Source organism: Cervus canadensis, chromosome 17, assembly GCF_019320065.1.
Source record: "Cervus canadensis isolate Bull #8, Minnesota chromosome 17, ASM1932006v1, whole genome shotgun sequence".
NCBI classification, from domain to species: Eukaryota; Metazoa; Chordata; class Mammalia; order Artiodactyla; family Cervidae; genus Cervus; species Cervus canadensis.
This window is the reverse complement of record NC_057402.1, coordinates 25,099,228-25,120,715: the sequence shown is the minus strand read 5'-3', so window position 1 is coordinate 25,120,715 and position 21,488 is coordinate 25,099,228. Positions and strand designations below refer to the sequence as shown.

Below are 21,488 nucleotides of genomic sequence, written 5' to 3'. Positions count from 1 at the left end.
GCCATGAAACTGACTTAGCATCTTTGGGATGGACTTGCTTTCCTCTTTAAAAGAGTAAGAGAGAAGTTTATTGAGTCTTAAAGGGTGTCTCAGACTACTAATGTTGAGGTCTCTTACTGCATTTGGATCTATTCTTTGGAATGTCATCATTGTCCTGTTTCAGCTGTCCTTTGGCAAGATGTTCTCGGTATTTTGAATGATAAGGGAAGAAAAGAGAAAAATTAACAATCCAAATATTAACCATGTACATATTGAAAAGCACATGAACAGTGCAGTAAGCACTCACATCTCAGTTTGCCTACTTATTGACTACAGTTTTTGTTTAATAAAAAGCCCTGTTTATACAAGAATACATTGTATATGTGAGTTCAGTTTGATTCATTATTGGTCATAAGTATGATTTTCTCTTTTAGTAAAGAGTAAAAGCACTAGGTCCCCATTAGGTACAGCACTGAACCTACATAACCTACAACTTCTAATTGGAATTCCTGGTGCCATGAAGCAGTAGGTTGTTTTGAATACTACCAAATTTGTATCATCTAGATTCAGTAATTCAGCACCAATTCTCCTTGCAGCATCAAAGTCAAAACACCAGAATGTGAACTGAAATGTAGGGTCCTTGCTGTATATGCATGCTTCTATCCCATTCATCCAACTCTTACTGAGTAATTATTATAGCCATGATAGATTTGGGTATTAAAAAAAGAAAAGAAAACCAATATTTGTATCCCAGGAATTCAGTCTGGTGGTAGAGACACACACATGATTGTTAAGACCCATGAGTAAGTGTAAAGGTGTAACTTGGCCTAAGAGAGAACGGAAGATGTTGTTTGAGAGGGATCTTGAAGGATGAACATGAGTTCATCAGGGAGAAGGCAGAGGGAGGGTATACATACCTAAGTGTGGTGGGGGGTGGGGGAGGTGGGTAAAGGGCTTGATGTTTTGGGGGAAGGCTGATTAATTTGGGTAACACAGGAAGATTATGTTTCAAAATTTTTATTTTTGAGTGGTTTCAAGAGAGGGAGGCTGCCTTAGAGCAACATTAACACATTTGACGTGTTGAAATACAGGGGTTAGAACATGTGGCATCACGTGATATCGTTATGGGAGAATGTTGTGCATGCGTGCTCCGTTGCTCAGTTGTATCCAACTCTTTGTGACCCCATGGACTGTGGCTCAGACAGTAAAGACTCTGCCTATAATTTAGGAAACCCGGTTGCGATCCGTGGGTTGGGAAAATCCACTGTAGAAGGAAATGGCAACCCACTCCAGTATTCTTGCCTGGAAAATTCCATGGACAGAGGAGTGTGATGGTTACAGTCCATGGTGTCGCAGAGAGTCAGAGACGAGAGCTGCTAACACTTTCACTTTCATCACTGACTGTAGCCTGTCACTTTCCTCTATATATTGAATTCTCCAGGCAAGAATACTAGAGTGGGTTGCCATTCCTTCTCTAGGGGATCTTCCTGGTCCAGGGATCGAACCTGGGTCTCCTGCATCGTCTGCATTGGCAGGAGCATTTTTTACCACTGAGCCACCTGGGAAACCCAGGGAAGAATGTGGAACTATTAAGAAATCAATCAGGGGTCTCTTCAGATAAGAAATGTTTTAAGAAAAGTTATGTAATTATTTACTGTTAAAATTGCTATTATTATTATTATGTAATTTCCCATTTATTTCTGTTTTCTTAGCTATGTCTCAATTTCCACGGATGGATTTCTTGATGTTCTTCCCCAGGTTGCATTTGTAATGAGACTTGCAGTTTTCTTCACACTTCCTTACAGCTTGGTTGATAAAAATCACAATTTTTTGTGTGTATGTTTGTGAAATATTCCGCTAGATAATCACACCTGTGGGCTCTTGTAACAACAGGAGTAATGTGTTTTTCCCCTAAATTGCTATATTCTAATTACTACTTAGATTAAAAAATTGCAACATTGAGTTGGCATTTTTACTGCTTAAAGATTTTGACCATAGAAATATTATTTGTAAATTTAAATTACCCGATCATGTCTTCAGTATTATTTTTGATATGTATTACCCATTATGAAGTAAGTTGACAAGTTTATTTTCTTTATGCTGTGGTTATTGATTCTCCCAGGCTTTGAAGTGAAACTCTGTACTTGAATGTATGTGGGATAATTATGTTTCTCAGTTGTGAGGACGATTGAAACAAAGTCAAGTGAAGCACAAAAGCCTTAGATACATACATGCACAACTTCGGGAGGAGGGGTAGGAGAAGCTATTCATAATTTTATTAACTCATAGACATTTGAGTTTATGATTTCCTATTATTAGTCATTATACATAGGATTATGGTAGTCGGTCCTTTAATTACAGCATCCATTTAGAATATTCTAGTGTCTTAATGTGTTTTTTGGGAATTGTGGAACTTGCTTTTCCTATCCTGAAATGAGCTCATGAAAATGCATGAATGCTCTTGTCATTCGAGGTGGCAGGGGGTGTTTTTGGCAGTACAATAAGTTTTTCCCTATAAAGAATAGCTAGGATGTAGCAGTGGAGTGTCGGAATGCATGGAGATCAGATTAAATGGCTTTGAATTAGTATCTCTATGGGTTTTATATCTCAAAGTCAAAATAGTCATTCTCATCAGATAAAAATATTCTTGACTAGAGAAACTCTGATCCAGAAACAATCTATCATTTGAGTCCCCTGATTGTAATATGAATGGATATTCAAGTTCTAACACACTGAGAGTTAATGCTGTGTCCCAGTGGTTTATTGAATCATAGTGCCATCTAAAGTGATCCTCTAAGAGGAAAACGAGTCAGAGGAAGTATTTAGATACCAACTATAGGACACCTCTGGAGCACAATTCCTGATGGTGGAATTTGTAAATGAAGTTTCTGTTTGGCTCCTCATCCAGGCGGTGTTAGTGCCTGGAGTACAAAAGGCTTTGCTATACGGTATTCTTATCTATGGACATGAACTTGAGCAAACTCCAGGAGATGGTGGAGGACAGGGTAGCCTGACCTGCTGCAGTCCCTGGGGTCACAGAGAGTCCGACATGACTTAGTGACTGAACAACTCTCATCTTTAAGGTCCTGTGAATATAAAATGATGTCAGTATTGTAAAAAAATTCAGTGTATATGCCTGCCATCAGTAGCTGTGACATCTATAGGTATTTACAACTAAAGGGCCAGTTGTAATTACTTGATATGATCCCTGCCATTACTTACTTTAAGTCATCAGAACTTTAAACTTGAAATGCTCCACTATGGCAATCTTTGGGGATTACTTTAAGTGATGAATGATGACTAGAGGCATTGTACCAAAGAATCATGCCCACTTTGGACTTTGGACACTAGGAATCTCTATAATTGTGATATGATATTTTTATTTAAGTGTTCCTGTGGATCATATTTGCTATATTTAAAGCATTGTTTCTCTTTTACCTTTCAAACATTACCCGTAATTTGTTGAACTCTATTCAGAGTCTATAGAGGCAGTATTTCCAATATATATAGCCTGAAGTACCACATTTTTCTTGTTGTTAATTTATGTTATTTGACTGTTTCCTGACTTTTTTGTTCCCCTTGGGTCTCAAAACGTTATATATGGCATTATTTGACTGAACCTAGTAGACGACTTTAAAAATAAGTGTCTGACTATAGATTCTTAGGTGATAAGAGATAAAATCTTAGGTAAATTCAAACAGTATGTCCAAACATGGAATATAAACTTAGTGACAATCAGATACAAAGTATATCCATTTTGGTATAAATGTTTGTTTTAAATAACAGATCTCCAAAACCTAAGTTATTTTTATGTAGTGTAAATAACACAGCTTTTGAATTGCACTGAACTGGGTTAAAGTATTAGATCCTTTCTTTATTGGGTGTCAGTGTGAGAATCTTTGACCTTCAGTGTCTCCTCTGTGAAATGATCATTGTGTCTGTATATAAGATTGGGATAAGAATTAGAAATAACGTATTAGAAGTACCTGATGCATACTGAGAATCAATACACGGTGGTGGTGGTTAGTATTATTTAAAGTTACCCCTTCCCATTGGCCTCTGAATGTAAAAACATACTCTAATTGGATGATAGGATATCACCTACACGTGGAATGTTATCTGTACATGTAATGAATGGTATATCTGCAGCAGAATATTAAAAATATGTTGAATGGAATATGGAACTCCTGTGCTAGCACAATTTGAATGACAAGGAAACATTCACACTTTACTGTTTAACCTTTAGCAAAATCCGACCTGGTTTGCTCATAAACTCAAGCCTAATTTGTGGCAAAAGAAAGCTTTCTTTTAAAAAAAATGAAGCCATAAAAATAATATTTTATGCATTAATTTTAATCATCTTTGCCAGCCAATAGCAGCCATATTTATTAAAGGCTAATAAAATAATAGAAACCCCATCCATACCTTAATGAAGTTTATAATCTGCTTATAGAGAACAGTATTCATTAAAGATCTAAATAAAAGTTGATAGCACCAAATGGCAAGATGAAATGATGAAAAACTATCTGTGTAAATGCTAAAGGGATATGGAGAATGAGCAGCAGTTTAGTGTTGAAATGCTTCTTGGAGGACATAATTGGAATTATTAGCAGATTGGAAAGGCGTTAAGGAGTGGGGTAAGCAGTAAAGATCCACAATCAAGTGAGAGTAAGAGTTGGTCAAAGAAACTTGGATTTTGAATTTTGTTGAGAATTCTGTTAGTGAAAAATGTGTATGTGATTTATTAGTTTCAGATTTCCCAACTGTAACAGAGCTGTTTTGGTACCAGTACTGACTAAAGGTCCCAGTTGGTGACAGTGTCTGGTTTATTCATTTATAACCTCAATGTGGAACAAGTATCTCAGAAGAGTTAAAATTGCAACTTACTTTTGCAATTTTGCAGGACACATTCATGTGAGAAATAGTTTTTTATACGTTGTCTCACTTTTTCCTTCTATTTTGTCTTTTAAGAATTAGTGATTCTCAGAATCATCTGAAAGAAGGGAGCTCACTGAGCATTGACTATGCATCAGTTACCTTAATTGCCAAATTGTGCCTCAAATTTTAGGTCAGCAATTTAAAATTTGTACAACAGGTTTGGTATGAATGAAGTCAATAGATTTTTCTCATGCATGCCTTATGTATTGAGTGCTTTCCTGAAATATATATCATCCTGCAAGTGGAAAATGTATTGATCAACAATTGATGGATTTCTTTTTCTAGTGCTACCTGGGTTTAGCTGTGTAAAATAGATCACATGCGGGCCAGGGTGGTAATACCCAATCTTGCAGACTCAAAGAGGCTCTTGCCCTGCAGAATCCTGAACTTGGATTTTCTCTCTTGAGATATTACTTTTAAGCCCCAAATAATTTCCCTTTGACTCTGAACAAACATTAGTATAGGGGAATCTATACTAGTTTGCATGACTGTTCTAGTCACGGTGTTGATTAATAAAGTAAATTCAATCCATGTCACATCATACAAACTCTTGCATTGTTTCTCATCTGAACTGTCAAGTGTCATGAAGAGAGGCAATCTCATCTTGAACTATCACTAGAAATAGTTGCAGCCATCTTGTGCATGCTTTAGCATAAAGAAAACATGTCAGGTACTCTTAGAAGGGATTTTAGAGGTCAGTTGCTTCCTCTCTAATCTAAAACAGGAAGTCACTCTTCAGTACCCCAGAACAAGCCAGAAGGGCAGGTATTGACTCAGTCTGAGGGACAGCAGTTACACCAAGACCTCAGAACTGCAGGGAATTGAGCTGTGATGTGCCTATTCAAGCAGAATTTGAATAAGTGGATGAGGAAGTTTGAATAGGTACCTTCTACAGTTCTTTCTAAAATTCCATGAAAGCTTGCGCATTCCAGTTTAACCAGATTTCAGTTCAGTTCAGTCTCTTAGTCGTGTCCAACACTTTGTGACCCCAGGAACCGCAGCACGCCAGGCCTCCCTGTCTATCACCGACTCCCTGAGTCCACCCAAACCCATGTCCATTGAGTTGGTGATGCCATCCAACCATCTCATCCTCTGTCATCCCCTTCTCCTCCTGCCCTCAGTCTTTCCCAGCATCAGGGTCTTTTCCAACGAGTCAGCTCTTCGCATCAGTTGTCCAAAGTATTGGAGTTTCAGCGTCAGTCCCTCCAATGAACACCCAGGACTGATCTCCTTTAGGATAGACTGGTTGGATCTCAGGTTTTGTATAGGTGTAAGTGGGGAAAAAACCCTGGAGGACTTAAGCACAGCAAGTTACACTGGAAAAGAAAGCATACTAATGAAAAGGCTAGCTTTCCATTTTAAGAACATCTGAAAATGACAAGAAAGGAATATAGCAAATGGCTATTCAGTACTATTGATGATAAAGCAACATGAGTTTGCTCCATGGCAGGAATATCTGATCACAGCATCAGTGTTCTGGGACCATACACTCTTTGTTAGGCACTGTGCTGAGTGCTTTTGCTATGTTATTTTCTTAAGTGTTCCCAACATCTCCATGAGGTAGATGTGTTGTTATTACCTTGTTTTATAGATGATAAAATCAAGGCTTAGCAAAGCTAAATAGCTTGTTTTAAGTCATACATCCAGTGAATGGAAAAGCTAGACTACAAACCAGAGTATCACCTAACAGCTGCTGTAGTAAGAACCTTTAACCAGTAAAAGGGAAGACTTATGTAGCTTATAACCATCCTTGGTCAATCACACGTGCTGAAGTGCTTAGGAAGATAATGTCTTCCCCTGTGATCCAGCAGTTCCACCTTAGTGTATATACCCAAAAGAGTTTAAAGCAGAGTCTCAAAGAGATTTGTACACCCCTGTTCATAGCAGCATTTTTCACTGTAGCTAACAGGTGAAAGCAACAGACGAATGACTAAATAAATGTGTATACATACAGGGGACTATTACTCTGCCTTAAAAGGAAGGAAATTCTGACAAATGTTGCAACGTGGATGAACCTTGAGGACATTATGCTAAACGAAATAAGTCAGTCATAAAAAGACAAATGTAGTATGATTTCACTTAAATGAGGTACCTAAAGTAGTCAGTTTCATAGGGACAGGGAGTGGAGTGGTAATTGCCAGGGGAATAGGGAGTTATTGTTTAATGGGTATAGAAATTCAGTTTTCAAGATGATAACCTTGAGAGTAAATGCACCATGATGTAATGTGTTTACTACTGGAATGTGCACTTAAAATGGTCAAGATGGTAAATTATTTTTTAAGATGGTAAATTTTATGTTATATATGTCTTATCACAATTTTTAAAAAGTGTCATGAGCTCTACTGTGTACCTCCAAATGTTTCCCCAAACTATATATGTGCATGTTTATAGTTTGAGCCACAATTAGCAAATATTAACAATTGTTGAATTTAGGGAGAAATGATATGGATATCTACTATTGTTTTAACTTGTATGTATGTTTGAAAATTTTGTAATAGTTGAAAGAAGTGTAAAGTTATGAATAACAAAAATGATTCCATACTTACCTAATATTTAAAATATTAACCAAATCTTCTTTAAGTTATAGCTTAAATCTGACATCTTCTAATACATTTTTGACTGTTCAAAGTCCTACAGACTCATCTTTTTTTGTATAATTAACAACCCTCCCATACTAGCTATATCCTCCAATTTTTTTTGTATGTGGCTGTTTTAATTATCTAATGCTGTATACCAGTGAAGTGTGAAGTGAAGGCACTCAGTCGTGTCCGACTCTTTGTGACCCCATGCACTGTAGCCTACCAGGCTCCTCCGACCATGGGATTCTCCAAGCAAGAATACTGGAGTGTGTTGCCACCAGTAGGGGTCCCCGAATAAGTAGCTTCCAATAACAATGAGCTGATATTGCTCATGAGTCTGTGGATTTCTAGAGAGTTTTCCTTCTGGTCTCACCTGAGATGGTGTGTCAGCACTCACCTGGCACATGGGTGTAGGCTATCAGATTGTTGGGTTTTCTTGCTTGTAGCTACATGGTTAGTACAGGCTGCAGTGGGTCTCAGGCTGGTGACATTTCTTACATGGCAGCTGGACATCATGAGAGCAAACATGGTAGTTACCTGGCTATTTAACAACTGGGCAGAAAAGTTGGCAGCATTACTTTTGCCTCTTCCTATTGATTAAAGCAGGCTACAAGTCCATCCTCGATTCAAGGGAAGGTGAAATAGATGCCACTTGTTTTTACCTTCTTTGCTGCTATTTCCACCTACTCATGGGAGAAGCAGCAAAGAATTTATGGCCACCCTTAATCTACCACAACATTGAAAACTGTTCAGTCTGTCACACTGTGGTTTAGATTCTGCATTAATGATTAAAAGGCAGTCTTGCTCTCTTTCATAGCACAGTTCAATCCTGAGAAGGAAGGGGGGAAGGAAACTGACATGGATTAAGTAACCATGGGAGGCACAGTGCTAGTTCCCTGCCCTCCACAAAAAATTCTAGGGTAGCACTTACTATCTGTGTTTTACGGGTGAGGTAGCTGAGGCTCTACCTGGTTAAGAAGTTGCTGACTTAAAGTGTGAAAGTAGAGAAATTCAGCCCCAGTTCTGCTTTGCACTTTCTTCTTTCCTAGATGTTTCACATGCAAGATAAAGTAGAAAGAAAATCAGCCTCATCAATTTCTAAGATCCTTTCTAGTTGTGCCACCATGTTGATCTGATGTTATATAATGAATGCATTATACTATGAAGCCCTGCTCCTTCCAGCCTCTCCTTTCCCCCTTCTATACCGTCAATATACAGCTTCCATTGTCCTCTAAGATCCTCAGGGATGTCATTCAATGTTTGATCTCCATGTCTTCACCATAGCCTGGGTATGCCCCAGGCCACCTACTTTCTCATCCTTCAGGGTCTAGGTGCCTAACGTCCTTGGTAAAACGCTACCTCCCAGGCCTGCCTTCTTATGCACCTCAGCATATTTTGTGAAATCCTGCAATGCAGTGGTTTTCAATGAGGCGCAGTTTTGCCCCCAGGAGATGTTTAGCAATGTTTGGGGATATTTGAGGTTTTTACAACTTGGGGCATGCTGCTGGAATCTAGGGGGCAGAGGCCAGAGATGCTGCTAAACATCCAGTAATTCACAGGACTCCCCCGCCACATACACATACACACAGGACTCCCCCACACACATACAGCAAAGAATTATCTGGCTCAAAATGTCCATAGTGCCAAGGTTGAGAAACTTTACACAGAGCATCTTGTCACATTGACTTGTTAATTGCTTGCATACCTCCTACTCCTGATTAATTATGAGTTTTTGTGAACATGTTTTATTTTTAATTATTGTATCACCAGTACATGACACATGGTAGACACTCAGTGAATGTGTTCTGATCAGATGAATCAAACCCAGAATATGACCAAAGCCTTAGGGAAGTGTAACTATAAGGGGGTGGCGCTTAAGGGAAGAGATTTCTTCCCACTGTGACTGGTCAACCGGGAAGGATTTTGTAGAGAACGTGGGGTTAGAGAAGCCATCAAAGGAAGAATAGGTTGCTGAGCAACAGAAGAGCACTTGAGGGAAAAGGAACAGCGTGAACAGCATATGGGAGAAAGAGAAGCACCGTGTGCTCAGGAAAGAGGGTTGTGTGGTGCAACTGGAACACAGGATGTGTAAGGGAAGAGTCACAAAGTAAGACCTAGGGCTGGGAAGTTTTGGCTTGGAATGACTGCCTAGAGAGTATGTTTCAGTCACCAGTAAGGACACTTAGAAGGTTTTGATTGGAAAGGAGGTTTAGTGTTGTTCTTACAAAGATTGATCTGGTAAGAGGGTGTCAGAAAGAAGAGAAATACAGAGATAATGCCATTGGAGGCAAAAAAAAGAAGTGGACACACAATGCAATTTGGCACCCTGAGTAGATGGCAAGCTAGCTGAGGACGGGAACTGTGACGTTCACATCACTTCACCTGGCAGAGTGAATACATGTTCAGTACATGCACGAGCCAGATGTACTCCATTGAGACCCATTTCCACATATCATTGGGGAGACAAATCTCATTTCTTTCTGGAAAAGAAAACATAGAGTTGCTGGTGACTGGCGTTTTGTTCATTGCTTGATCAGCGGTAGGATAGATGGCCAGTGTACAGATGTCAAACCAGGAGAGGAACCCACAGTTTGGAGGGTTGAATCAGACAGGCTGGACCAGCCTGTAGCTTCTCAAGCTGGCACCTCCTCGCTGACTCTGCTTCTTGTCCTGCTCCCCGCGGACGCGTGCGGAAAGCTGCAGAGAACGTCACCCCTCCAAGTGACAAGTGACGGGAAGCACCATGCGAAGATGAGTTTCTCTAACCTTCGTGTGTTTACTCTGTTATCAGGGTTTTGCACACCTCCCCTAGGGTGGAAGAGGTAATTAAATTTTAGTATAAAAGACTTCCTACCAGAAATCAGGCTTCATGGGGGAATAAAAGTAAATAATAGATAGCAGGGACTATCAACCAGTGATTAGAGCTCGTCCTGCTTAATTAGTTCAAAATAACTTCAAGGCAAGATTGTGGAGATTTGTAGATACTCTGGAGTTGACCAACACAGGATGGGATTCAAAATGGGATGGAATTCATCTTTACGAGGTAGTCTGGGCTTGGAAACAGTGGGAAATAGAGTAGGCTATCATTTTGGCTTTTTCACTGACTCCTGAGGTAGCCTGTGTAAGGCACACCTTTATTCAGATTCTCAGGCTCATTATAAATAAGAGTAGAACAATGTGGTCCTTGCACTCTGCTTGGGAGAATTTGGGGGTTGATATGATTGATGTCCGTAGACATAGTAAGAGCAGAAAGAGGGTGTAAGTATTGAAGCCAGATTGTCTGGGTTTGAATCTTAGCTTCACCACATCCTAGACAGATGACCCTGAGCAGCTGATCTGTCAGTCCTCTGCCTAAATTCCTTAACTGTGAGAGGGAGATGATGATTGGCCTCACCTCTCTCTGTGTGGTAATAGGTTAACCATGTAAAGCTCTTAAAAGATAGCTGAACACAAAGTAGGTGCTCAGTACATTGAAGTCCTTGCTATTAATCACTATTACTGTCTTTAGTTTGGGCTTCCCAGGTGGCACTCATGATGAAGAACCTGCCTGCCAATGCAGGAGACATAAGAGATGTGGGTTCGATCCCTGGGTTGGAAAGCTCCCCTGGAGGAGGGCATGGCCACCCAGTCCAGTACTCTTGCCTGGAGACTTCCATGGACAGAGGAGCCTGGCAGGCTATAGTCCATGGGGTCACAAAAAGGCAAACATGACTGAAGTGACTTAGCACACAGCATCTTTATTCTATTATATCTTTAGTGGATGTATCATACATTAGTCAGTATATAAGGAATTTATCCAATAACTGGAGAGTCCTTAAGGCATAGCAAATCCCAGCATCAATATTAGTCTTACAAACAAAAAATTATGTGATAAGCCTTGAGAAATCAGTAGGATTTAGACAAGTAAGAGGGAGCAGGAATTCCAGAAACAGCTGACAAACCTGCAAGAGTGGAGACTGGGCCAGTTAGGTTTGGTGAGGAGCACAGAGCCTGGCCTTGCCAGAGAAAGGATTGCTTTGCAGAGTAGTGGGAAATAGATGTTATGTTCCCTAGCGGCTCTCCAGTGTAGTGATGTGGACGTATAGACACTGGGCTAAAGGTGAATAGATTAAATTGTACCAAGAGTGATGAAAATTACTGACAGTGATAAAAATCAAGATGTCTCTCAGTGAGTTGCAGTACCAGCAGAGTCTGAGGCTGGGGAATGCTTCTGACTCCCACTGCCAGGGACTAAATGCATCTACCCAGACTGATGCTGTCATAGTAATGGAACCATACTGGTTGGCTTCAGATTTTATTCTATAAATTGGCTGCCAGATTGTAAGCATGGTATTCATATCTCCTTTTTGCATTCTGGAGGAGCCATTATGTCCTTGGTAAGTGTACAGTATAACTGTGTGTTTTAATATGCATACATATGCATATATAAAGTACAAGTTCTTTAAAACAAAATTTTAAAGAAGGCTATTTGTCACTGAGGCTGTCTCACCCTTCCTTGGCCTTTTACTAAATACTTTGTCTTTTCACTCCCATTCCCATAGCCCTGTGCTCTCTGCCTGTGTTCAACAAATTCTAACTGAAAGTTCCTTTAAGCCATTAATACTTGGTGGGTAAAACTATAATAGGTGAAATTGAAAACATAAAGCCACATAGATCCAAGTGAATAACTTGCTGCTGGTAAAATTTCAGGTTGTAGAGGAAGTATCTTGGATGAGACACCTTTGACTCAGGCAATGTTCTATTCTGACGATGGAAAGATAGGTACTTTCTGCCTCTTTGTATATCTGACCTGCATGATAAAAATCACAAGAGATTTTTCTGACTTGTTCAGTTGCTCAGTCGTGACTGACTCTGCGACCACATGGACGGCAGCAAGCCAGGCTTCCCTGTCCTTCACTATCTCCTGGAGTTTGCTTAAATTTATGTCCATTGAGTTGATGAGGCCATCCAACCATCTCATCCTCTGTTTTCCCCCTTCTCCTCCTGCCCTCAATCTTTCCCAGCATCAGGGTCTTTTCCAGTGAGTCAGCTTTTCGCATCAGGTGGCCAAAATATTATAGCTTCAGCTTCAGCATCAGTCCTTCCAGTGAATGTTTAGGGTTGATTTCACTTAGGATTGACTTGTTTGATCCCCTTGCTGTCTAAAGGACACTTAAGCATTTTCTCCAGCACCACAACTTGAAAGAATCAATTCTTTGGTGTTCAGCCTTTATGGTCCAACTCTCACATCCATACATGACTACTGGAAAAACCAGCTATTTTATCTCTACTAAAACTTACCTCCTCAAAGACAGGCGCTGTGTCTTATTCTTCTGTGTTTGCCTGGCTTGTAGGAGTACCTGGCACATATACGTGCTTAATATCTATTTGTTAATGGAATGCTTTCATAATGCATCAGGGTCCCCAAAGCTATTTACCGCAAATTCCCCCGCTGGATCTCTCTTTTTAAATAAAATACTCTAATGGACTGTGAGTTAGTATCTCATTTATCTGCATATTCCATCCACACCCTTTGTACATCCCCTCCCACCCTTGCAGAGTGTTCATTAATGATTGTGAAAAAAGGAAGAAATAAATAACTTGGTAATGAAAATAAGCCGTTAGCCCCCATGTTGAGTGTTGTCTCGGTATTCTGAGAAAAGTGGTCGACTGCTGAATATTAAGAATGTCAAGTAAGTAGCAGAGGGACATTTTCCTGAAATACTCAGATCAATCTCAAACAGCCTTTTACCTCTCTTCTCTTAGGTGTTGAGTACAAAATTTTGTTTGAGAAATAAATAGTTGTTAAACTGTTAAGTGTTACCATGGAAGGTGGTAACACTTTGATATGCTTTGCTGTTTGTAGACTTCTAATGGAACATCAATATATGAGGAATTGTGTAGATGTGGGCACTTAGGATCAGGGTTAAGGGAGTGAGGAGAAGTCTCTTAAGATACAAGCATCACTTGCTGTATCCCTGCTCAGGATCATTCCCAAAGTGTAGGAACAACTACGGGGAGAAAAGTTTATGACTCAGTTTGAATGAATAATTAATACTGTATACATGTGGGGGGCAAGAGACTTATGCAGATACTTAGTAAAATTTAAGAAGGCGATGGTGTAATAAATTATTCTAGGATAAATTTTCTGCCTCTCTTCTTAAGACAGATAAAAGTTCTCTTCTTTCTGTGTAAACCCTAGTATCCAATTCTGATTTAATATTCCCACTCTGTTTTTGTAATTAAAACATCATTTATACTGAGAATAATTAAGACAACTGTACATTTGATTTTAAAATCAGTTTTGAGTATTGTGCCTTGTCAAGCTACAAGAATGGTTCCTGCAGCTTTTACAACGCAGCATTAAGAAGCAGACAGTGACCGCAGGCACCTGAGTGGAGGGTTTGACAGGTTGATAAATTAGGAATGACACTTGCCAAAATGGCTGTCCTTCCTGCAGTCTGCCAGCGGAGCATTTGCACACTGTTAATTGAATTGGCAATTTGTGTAACAGTGCCTGCCCCTGAGCTTTTGTAACGCCGGATCTGCCATTTAACTCTGATAATCCAGGACTTGGGAATAAGGACGAAAAGCTTCACATGATATTACTGCAGATTTAAAATGACAGTCGGGGACCTTGTTGCCAATTTCCCATTAAATGAGAAATAATTAACAATAGCAATAACAAAGTCTTATAAAGCTGGAAAGTTAAATTGACTTTTCAGCACTAGTATCGTACAAAATTGCTTCTAGTGTGATTATTGGATTGCCCTTTCAAGATTATATACCCTAAATAGTTTCATATGATGAACCAAACATGGGACTTTTTGTCAGCTAATCTGTTTGATTGTTGTGAAAATCTTCTGATTATCTACAAGGATGGTATCATCATTAAGAGTTTGCTTTATGCTATAAAATTTCACAGAGATAGAGACCTTAATGAAATAACAGAGATTCTTCTTTCCTTAATTTTGCTAGTAATTTATGGAGAACTACAACAAAATGTTGAACTACAGCCAGATAATGTCAACCGTAAGTATTTATAGGGTACTATACATGACTTTTTCTGGTGTGCTTCTTTGATGCTTCTCAGAGTTTTGAGAACTCCTGAGTAATTTTTGGTGTGTGTTTGAACAGTGGTTTCTATTTGGAACAATGGTTTAGAACAATACAGATTCCTGGCACAGGGTTCTTTTTAAAATTGCAAAAGATGTTAAGTTTCTATGATTTTCAAACTCATGGAAGTTTAGGTTTCACTGTTACTATTTGTTTAGTTCTAAAGTTCAGATCTTTCGGGGTGGTATTGAGTTAGTCATGTCAGCACGGACTAGAGTGGTTCTTACCTGATAACCCTCTGAATGGCCATATTCAATGGGTACAGTCATCATTTGCAGTTAAATATTTTGATTGCTACCACCTTTGATCATATACTGGTATGTTGATATTTGATAGGTAAGGAGTGGGCTCCAAAACAGCTAGAAGAGTTTTAGGAACCAAGCTGATGGCAAAAGGTGATCCTTTTTCAAATTTTAGGTTATTTTTTATTATAGACTCTCCTTTCACAATGGGGTATTCAGGATATTGAAGAATAGGGTAGAATCTTCTGTTTTTTGGTTTTTTTTTTTTTAACTGTGGTTAGAAAATAAGATAGTCTTGCTCTGTTTTTTAAGAGTTTGCATTTTTTTGACCAGTTAGTGCATTTCATTGATTTAATGTGAGGACAGAATGTAGGAATAGAAACCTCCAGATAGAGTGGGGGAAAGACCTGTCACCTTGATGGAGATCTGGGCTTTTCTATGTAGATGTTATTTTGAAGCCTGAAGCTGTGGTGACTGCCAGGGGAAAAACAGAGAGAAAAAGTGTTCTGAGCATTAACAACTTAGGCTTAGGAGGCGGGCAGAAGTCTATGAAAGAAACCATAAATATAGAAGAATGGAGGAGAGAACATGGGGTGGAATGAGGTGAAAATGAACTTTAAAATAAAAAGCACAGTATGTGGACTCATGGCTCCTGGGTATTTTTAACACCTCAGTGCTATAAAATTTGGCAAGTCAGAAAGACTCCTGGATTTCCATCTCTTCACTGAGAAAGGGGGATAAATAAATGCCTGTTTTTACCTCATGAGGGTTTTTTGGTATGAAAATTAATTGGATTATTTTATGTGAAAACAGTTTGAAAATTATATGAAAATACAAGCTGTTAATAAAAGTATAAGTATAGTAAGATCATAACTTAGTGAAGTGGTCAAAGCTTTTCAAAGCTGTGGAACTCTGAAAGAAAAGGAAGAGGAAGAGTGCCTGGTAGATGATAGGAACATGTTCTTCTGAGCCACATGGAGAGTTTGATGTTCATACAGTGGTGAGGACAGATGGCGGGGTCCAGAGCTTACAGAGAGACCAAGTTTGTAAAGAAATTCAGTAGCAGGTGTATATGTCAAGGTAGTGGTGGAGCTGCCTGTTATCCCCAGAATGATGGGGATGTGTGTGCAAAGGACTGATGAGTGTTACAAAACAGAAGAGTAACTTGGCATGAAAATTACTGCATTTATTTCCACATTTCAAAATGTCTCTGAAATTGAAAACATATCTTGTAATTGATGTATATGCTTAGTTTGATGATTTTTCTTTTTTTTCCCCAGGAGAACTAATAGTAAACTGATGACACATTTAAAAATTAATGGCAGTTTAAGATTGTTGCAGTTTGGCAAAATGTTACTATGAACATAGCTTGCTGGTGGCCGACTTTGGCATGCTTAATCCTTAAAATATTTGAAAGATTTCTGTACCTGTCCTCATCCAAGATTAGGACATTTTTGATCATTTGTTGAATACAAATCATATTGAGTGCTTATGGTATATTAGACACTCTACTGGGGTATTGTATACATAATGTCATTTAATTCTCAAAGTCATGCTAGGAATTAGGTACTGTTTTTAGCCCCCTGCATTGTATGGGAGAAAACTGAGGCTTAGATTAGAGGCTATGTTACTTAAAATCCTGGCTTGCTGTAAAATCTGATGCTAGGTTAGATGCTATTGAAAAGTCAAAGGTACACACGAAGTGCTTGGTTCCTCTGGGTTACAGCATAGGAAAACGAAAGCACATATTCAGAAAACAACCATGTAAGGGAAGACACAATACAAGTTCTGTGAATACCACAACAGAGGCACCGGCAGGCTAGAAGGATTCCATGAAGGGAGACATTATTTCCAACTAGGAAATAAGAGGGGGAGTTTCCTCATGGACAGCAGTAATATTTGAACAAGTAGAGTTGAAGGGTGGTAACACAAGCAGAAAGAACCAGGTGAGTGAAAGAAATGGAAGCTTCCAAATAGCATGTGTGTTAAGGAAATACTAAGTTACCAGGGTTAACTGGCCAGAGTGTGCTTGAAGAGGAATCAGTTCAGTTCAGTTCAGTCGCTCAGTCGTGTCTGACTCTTTGCAACCTTATGAACCGCAGCACACCAGGCCTCCCTGCCCATCACCAACTGCTGGAGTCTACCCAAACCCATGTCCATTGAGTCGGTGATGCCATCCAACCATCTCATCCTCTGTTGTCCCCTTCTCCTCCTGCCTTCAATCTTTCCCAGCATCAGGGTCTTCGCAAATGAGTCAGCTCTTCGCATGAAGTGGCCAAAGTATTGGAGTTTCAGCCTCAGCATCAGTCCTTCCAATGAACACCCAACTGATCTCCTTTAGGATGGAATGGTTGGATCTCCTTGCTGTCCAAGGGACTCTCCAGAGTCTTCTCCAACACTACAGTTCAAAAGCATCAATTCTTCTGCATTCAGCTTTCTTTATAGTCAAACTCTCACATCCATGCATGACCACCAGAAAAACCATAGCCTTGACTAGATGAATATTTGTTGGCAAAGTAATGTCTCTGCTTTTTAATATGCTGTCTAGGTTGGTCATAATTTTCCTTCCAAGGAGTAAGCATCTTTTAATTTCATGGCTGCAATCACCATCTGCAGTGATTTTGGAGCCCCCCAAAAAATAAAGTTAGCCACTGTTTCCCCATCTATTTGCCATGAAGTGATGGGACCGGATGCAATGATCTTAGTTTTCTGAATGTTGAGTTTTAAGCCAACTTTTTCATTCTCCTCTTTCACTTTCATCAAGAGGCTCTTTAGTATTCTTCACTTTCTGCCATAAGAGTAGTGTCATCTGCATATCTGAGGTTATTGATATTTCTCCCAGCAATCTTGATTCCAGCTTGTGCTTCTTCCAGCCCAGCGTTTTTCAGGATGTACTCTGCATAGAAGTTAAATAAGCAGGGTGACAATATACAGCCTTGACGTACTCCTTTACCTATTTGGAACCAGTCTGTTGTTCCATGTCCAGTTCTAGCTGTTGCTTCCTGAACTGCATACAGGAATAATGAGAAATAAAGGCAAAATATTCAGTGCATTTCCAAAGGACACCATCCTGACCTGCATACAGGAATAGTGAGAAATAAAGGCAAAATATTCAGTGCATTTCCAAAGGACACCACCCAGTGTTTTGTTGGTATACTCAAGAATAAACAGTTTAATTTTTTTGCCTGTTATTTTGGTATTGTGTTGCCACACACTTGGTAAAACCATCCCTGGAATTATAGTAGATTTCTAATTCATTCTTGGTTATTTTGTGTTTTCAAAATATTCTACAATAATCTTTGACTAGAAATAATCATGGTAGATATTATTTTAATAGTTCAATTTACATAAAAGTTTTTTTTGGAAAATTTAATGGAAGGAAACACTCTGATTTTTAATGGTGATGCTGAGCTGTCATGTCAAGATGAACAGTCTCAGACGAAATTAACTGAGTCGGGATCTTGAAGAACCTGTGTGAAGTTCTTCTCATTTTTGAAGCTTCATCTATGATGATAGTTACTGCTTCTTTTTTACTTTTGGATGATAATGGTTTATTTTCTATTTTTAAAAACATTTTATTATAGAGGTTACAAATACATATCTTCATATTCTTGTTATATATCCATCATTCTTTAAAAATACAGTTTCATTCATTAGTTTTCCCTATTACTTTTTTCTGTTTATTTGTGCTTACAAGACAGAGTATCTTTATTTTCTTTCTTCTTTTGTATCCTGAATTCTTCAGATAAATACTTACTGTTTTATTTTTAAGTTGTGAGTTTCATGAAATTTTATCTTTAAAGGTATACATTTCCCTCTTAAGTACTGCTTTAGCTGTGTCACACAAATTTTAATATGGGCTGTTTTCTACTTTATCCACTCAAAATCTCTTGAAATATCTGATTTTTATATTAAACTCAAAGGGTTTTAGTAGTGTCATTTAATTCTGAAACATGTAAGAATTTTAAACACCTTCTTGGCATTAATTCTTTCATTATATGTTTGAACACTCGGGCAAATGATGCCTTCAAAACTCCTTAGGCTGCTAGCCCACATGTGATGTTCTGCTCTTTGCTTTAAGGATTAGACACATTCCACAGATACTGCTATCTGTGTGAGAAGATTTGTGACACACCCTGCTCATAAAGCTTTTATACTAGGTGGGGCAGGGAACAGGCAATAAACAAGCAAATAACATGACTCAGGATAGTGCTGAGTACTGTGAAGAAATGAAGCAGGATGATGTTCTAGAGGTAACATTGTGTGGGTACCTGTACTGCTGTTGATCCGTGAGCAAGGAAGGCCTCCCACAGGTAAGATTTTGGCTGAGACCTTGATACCCAGAAGGAGCTGGCCACAGCAAGTCTAGAGACAAAGAAGTTCAGTGGAAGTGATAAGCACAGAATTTCTCAGGTAGGAACTAACTAGGTTTCTTCTAGGAGTAGAATTAAAAAAACAAAAATGAAAAACAAAACAAAACATCCCGTGGGGCTTGGGTGTATGAGTTGAAAGGACAGACTCAGATAAGGGTGGTTAGACAGGCAGGTGCAGTCACGTGGGCCTTCGGGGACTCAGTGGGAGTTGGGTTCTATTCTATGTGTGATGGGAAATCAGTGGATAGTTCTTAACAGAGAACACTAGTAGTAGACCTTTTTCCTAAGTTTATCTTGAACATTAATATGAGATGGTGTGTGTGTGAACACTCAAAAGGATGTCTGGAACACATTAAGTGTTAGGTTAGCATATGTTATTGTTAGGTGACAGTGAGCAACCTCTGTCATTCCTTGTAAATGCTCTGGCACACACTAGGCAGTATGAATGTTTAGGTGACTAAATAAAAACCAAAGTGCACGGATATGCTCACTTCACCCTCACACCTCTATTGTTTTTAATTTTAAACTTTAACATTGTTGGTTCTTAAAAACACTTGTGTTCTCTATATTGATGATCTCCAAATTCATTCATGGGTACCTCATGGTTGACCCTGGGCAAGTCACTTTTCAGAGCTATTGTGAGGATTAAATGAGATAATCTCAGCAGCAGGTGTAATGGTGGCATGTAATGTGCACTCAGCGGTGGCTCTTTTAATGATCTAATTATAGTTCAGTACACTCTGTTTAGGTTCATAATTCCTTCAATTTGTGATTTAATTACTTGGAAGGATAATTCCATTCACTGTATACTAAATATCTCAAAGTGTAAAATAAGACTAAAATCCCCTTTCATGTCTTCACAGAGGCACTTTTATAGTTATTAGGCATCTCATATTCCACAGGCCTTCTCAGAAGCAGACAAATAAATTGATAGTCACTTAACATTCCGTTTGGAGGGTCAGGGAGTCGAGTTTTATGGAAAAGGTTATTCAAAGAGTCTGTTTTTCCTGAATTTATTTGTTTGTGAGGACAAAGAGAGGCACTTGCAATTTATAATTTCTATTGAGCAATGACCTACATGTAAAGAGATATTTTACTTATTTATGAAGAATAATTAATTATTTGCTGGCGTGAAGGAGGAAAGCATTCTAATGAAGGCCTACATTTTAAAGCTTGAGGTGGAGGAGAGGAGACAAAAGTTGCCAAAATTTAAACTATTTACAGTTTGATGATTTAGTATGAAAGAGATAAAACATTCCTCAAACTGGTATAGTACTAAGGGTAGCAGTGAGTTGAAATTTATAATAATGTTTTATATGCTGCATCGTAACTCTTGAAATTCAAGCTTGTAAATCAGGAATCGTCTTATCAGGGTAAGATCTCATCAGTATCCAGACATTTTTAGAGCTATAAAGTTGTTCATAATTTATACATATGAATATAGTACATGTGCAAGCAAACTTCAACTCTCTGGAACTTACAGGAGATTATTTTGGACAAAAGGGGGCCTATTCTTTAATCACCAAACTTTTTCTTTTTTATTTAAATTATCATGGAAAGCATTTTTGTGTGGAAGATAATTTAGCCTTTTCTTTATGACTTAGGAGTATTATTATGTATGCATTTCATTACCATGAAAATAATATGGTTGATGTCCTCAGGGACTTTTGGACTATGAGACCTGCTTTAACTGTATACCAAATTGGCCTGTATTATAGTGCATTTTGAGAATTTTTTCCCCTGCTGTTTATCTCCCCCTTTTTCTGTTGATCCCTTACTGTCAGTCATAATTCTTCTCTACTGTTAGCATTTCTAGATCTCTCTTTTAATTTGCTGTTTCAGATATGGTTTTAGCTTGGACACCCGGGTTTGTTGGCATTATGTATAAGCCAAGCATGAATCGAATCTGATAAAAGACAAAGGGATCGTCTGTGAATAAAGTACCTGGACTCTGTGATAGCTTTTATTATCTTTCAGAGGCATTTTCCAGGTTTCTTCATCTCATTTGCATCTTGGATGAGTAAAATATCCTTACATAAGGCTCAAAGTCACTTCCTGGAATAAACTGTCTTAGTTACATGCATGTATGTGTGCATGTATATCGTGTATAGTTCCCCAGCTATGAAATGTACTTCTGCCTAGTTATCTGCCCTACACTAATACAACCCCCAAAATAATGCTCTTCCTAATGATGTTTTTAGAGATCTGGAGAAAATGCTATCACTTCTCTAATTTCCTTTGCAGCTCTTGTTCCTGAAAATATTGTAGCCCATGCTATGCAC

General features: G+C 38.7%; 1 protein-coding gene across 16 annotated transcripts in view; it reads left to right on the top strand.

Annotated features, from left to right (window-relative positions):
- NPAS3 (neuronal PAS domain protein 3) overlaps positions 1-21,488 on the top strand; it is a 920,744-nt gene that overhangs the window by 393,095 nt on the left and 506,161 nt on the right. For 5 of the 16 annotated variants that reach the window (XM_043489739.1, XM_043489738.1, XM_043489748.1 and 2 more), the window contains one exon: positions 14,454-14,507. The exons of the other annotated variants lie outside the window; for them this stretch is intronic. In XM_043489739.1, the coding sequence (XP_043345674.1) occupies positions 14,454-14,507 (54 nt within the window). The remainder of the gene's footprint in view (positions 1-14,453; positions 14,508-21,488) is intronic. 16 annotated transcript variants of the gene reach the window in all.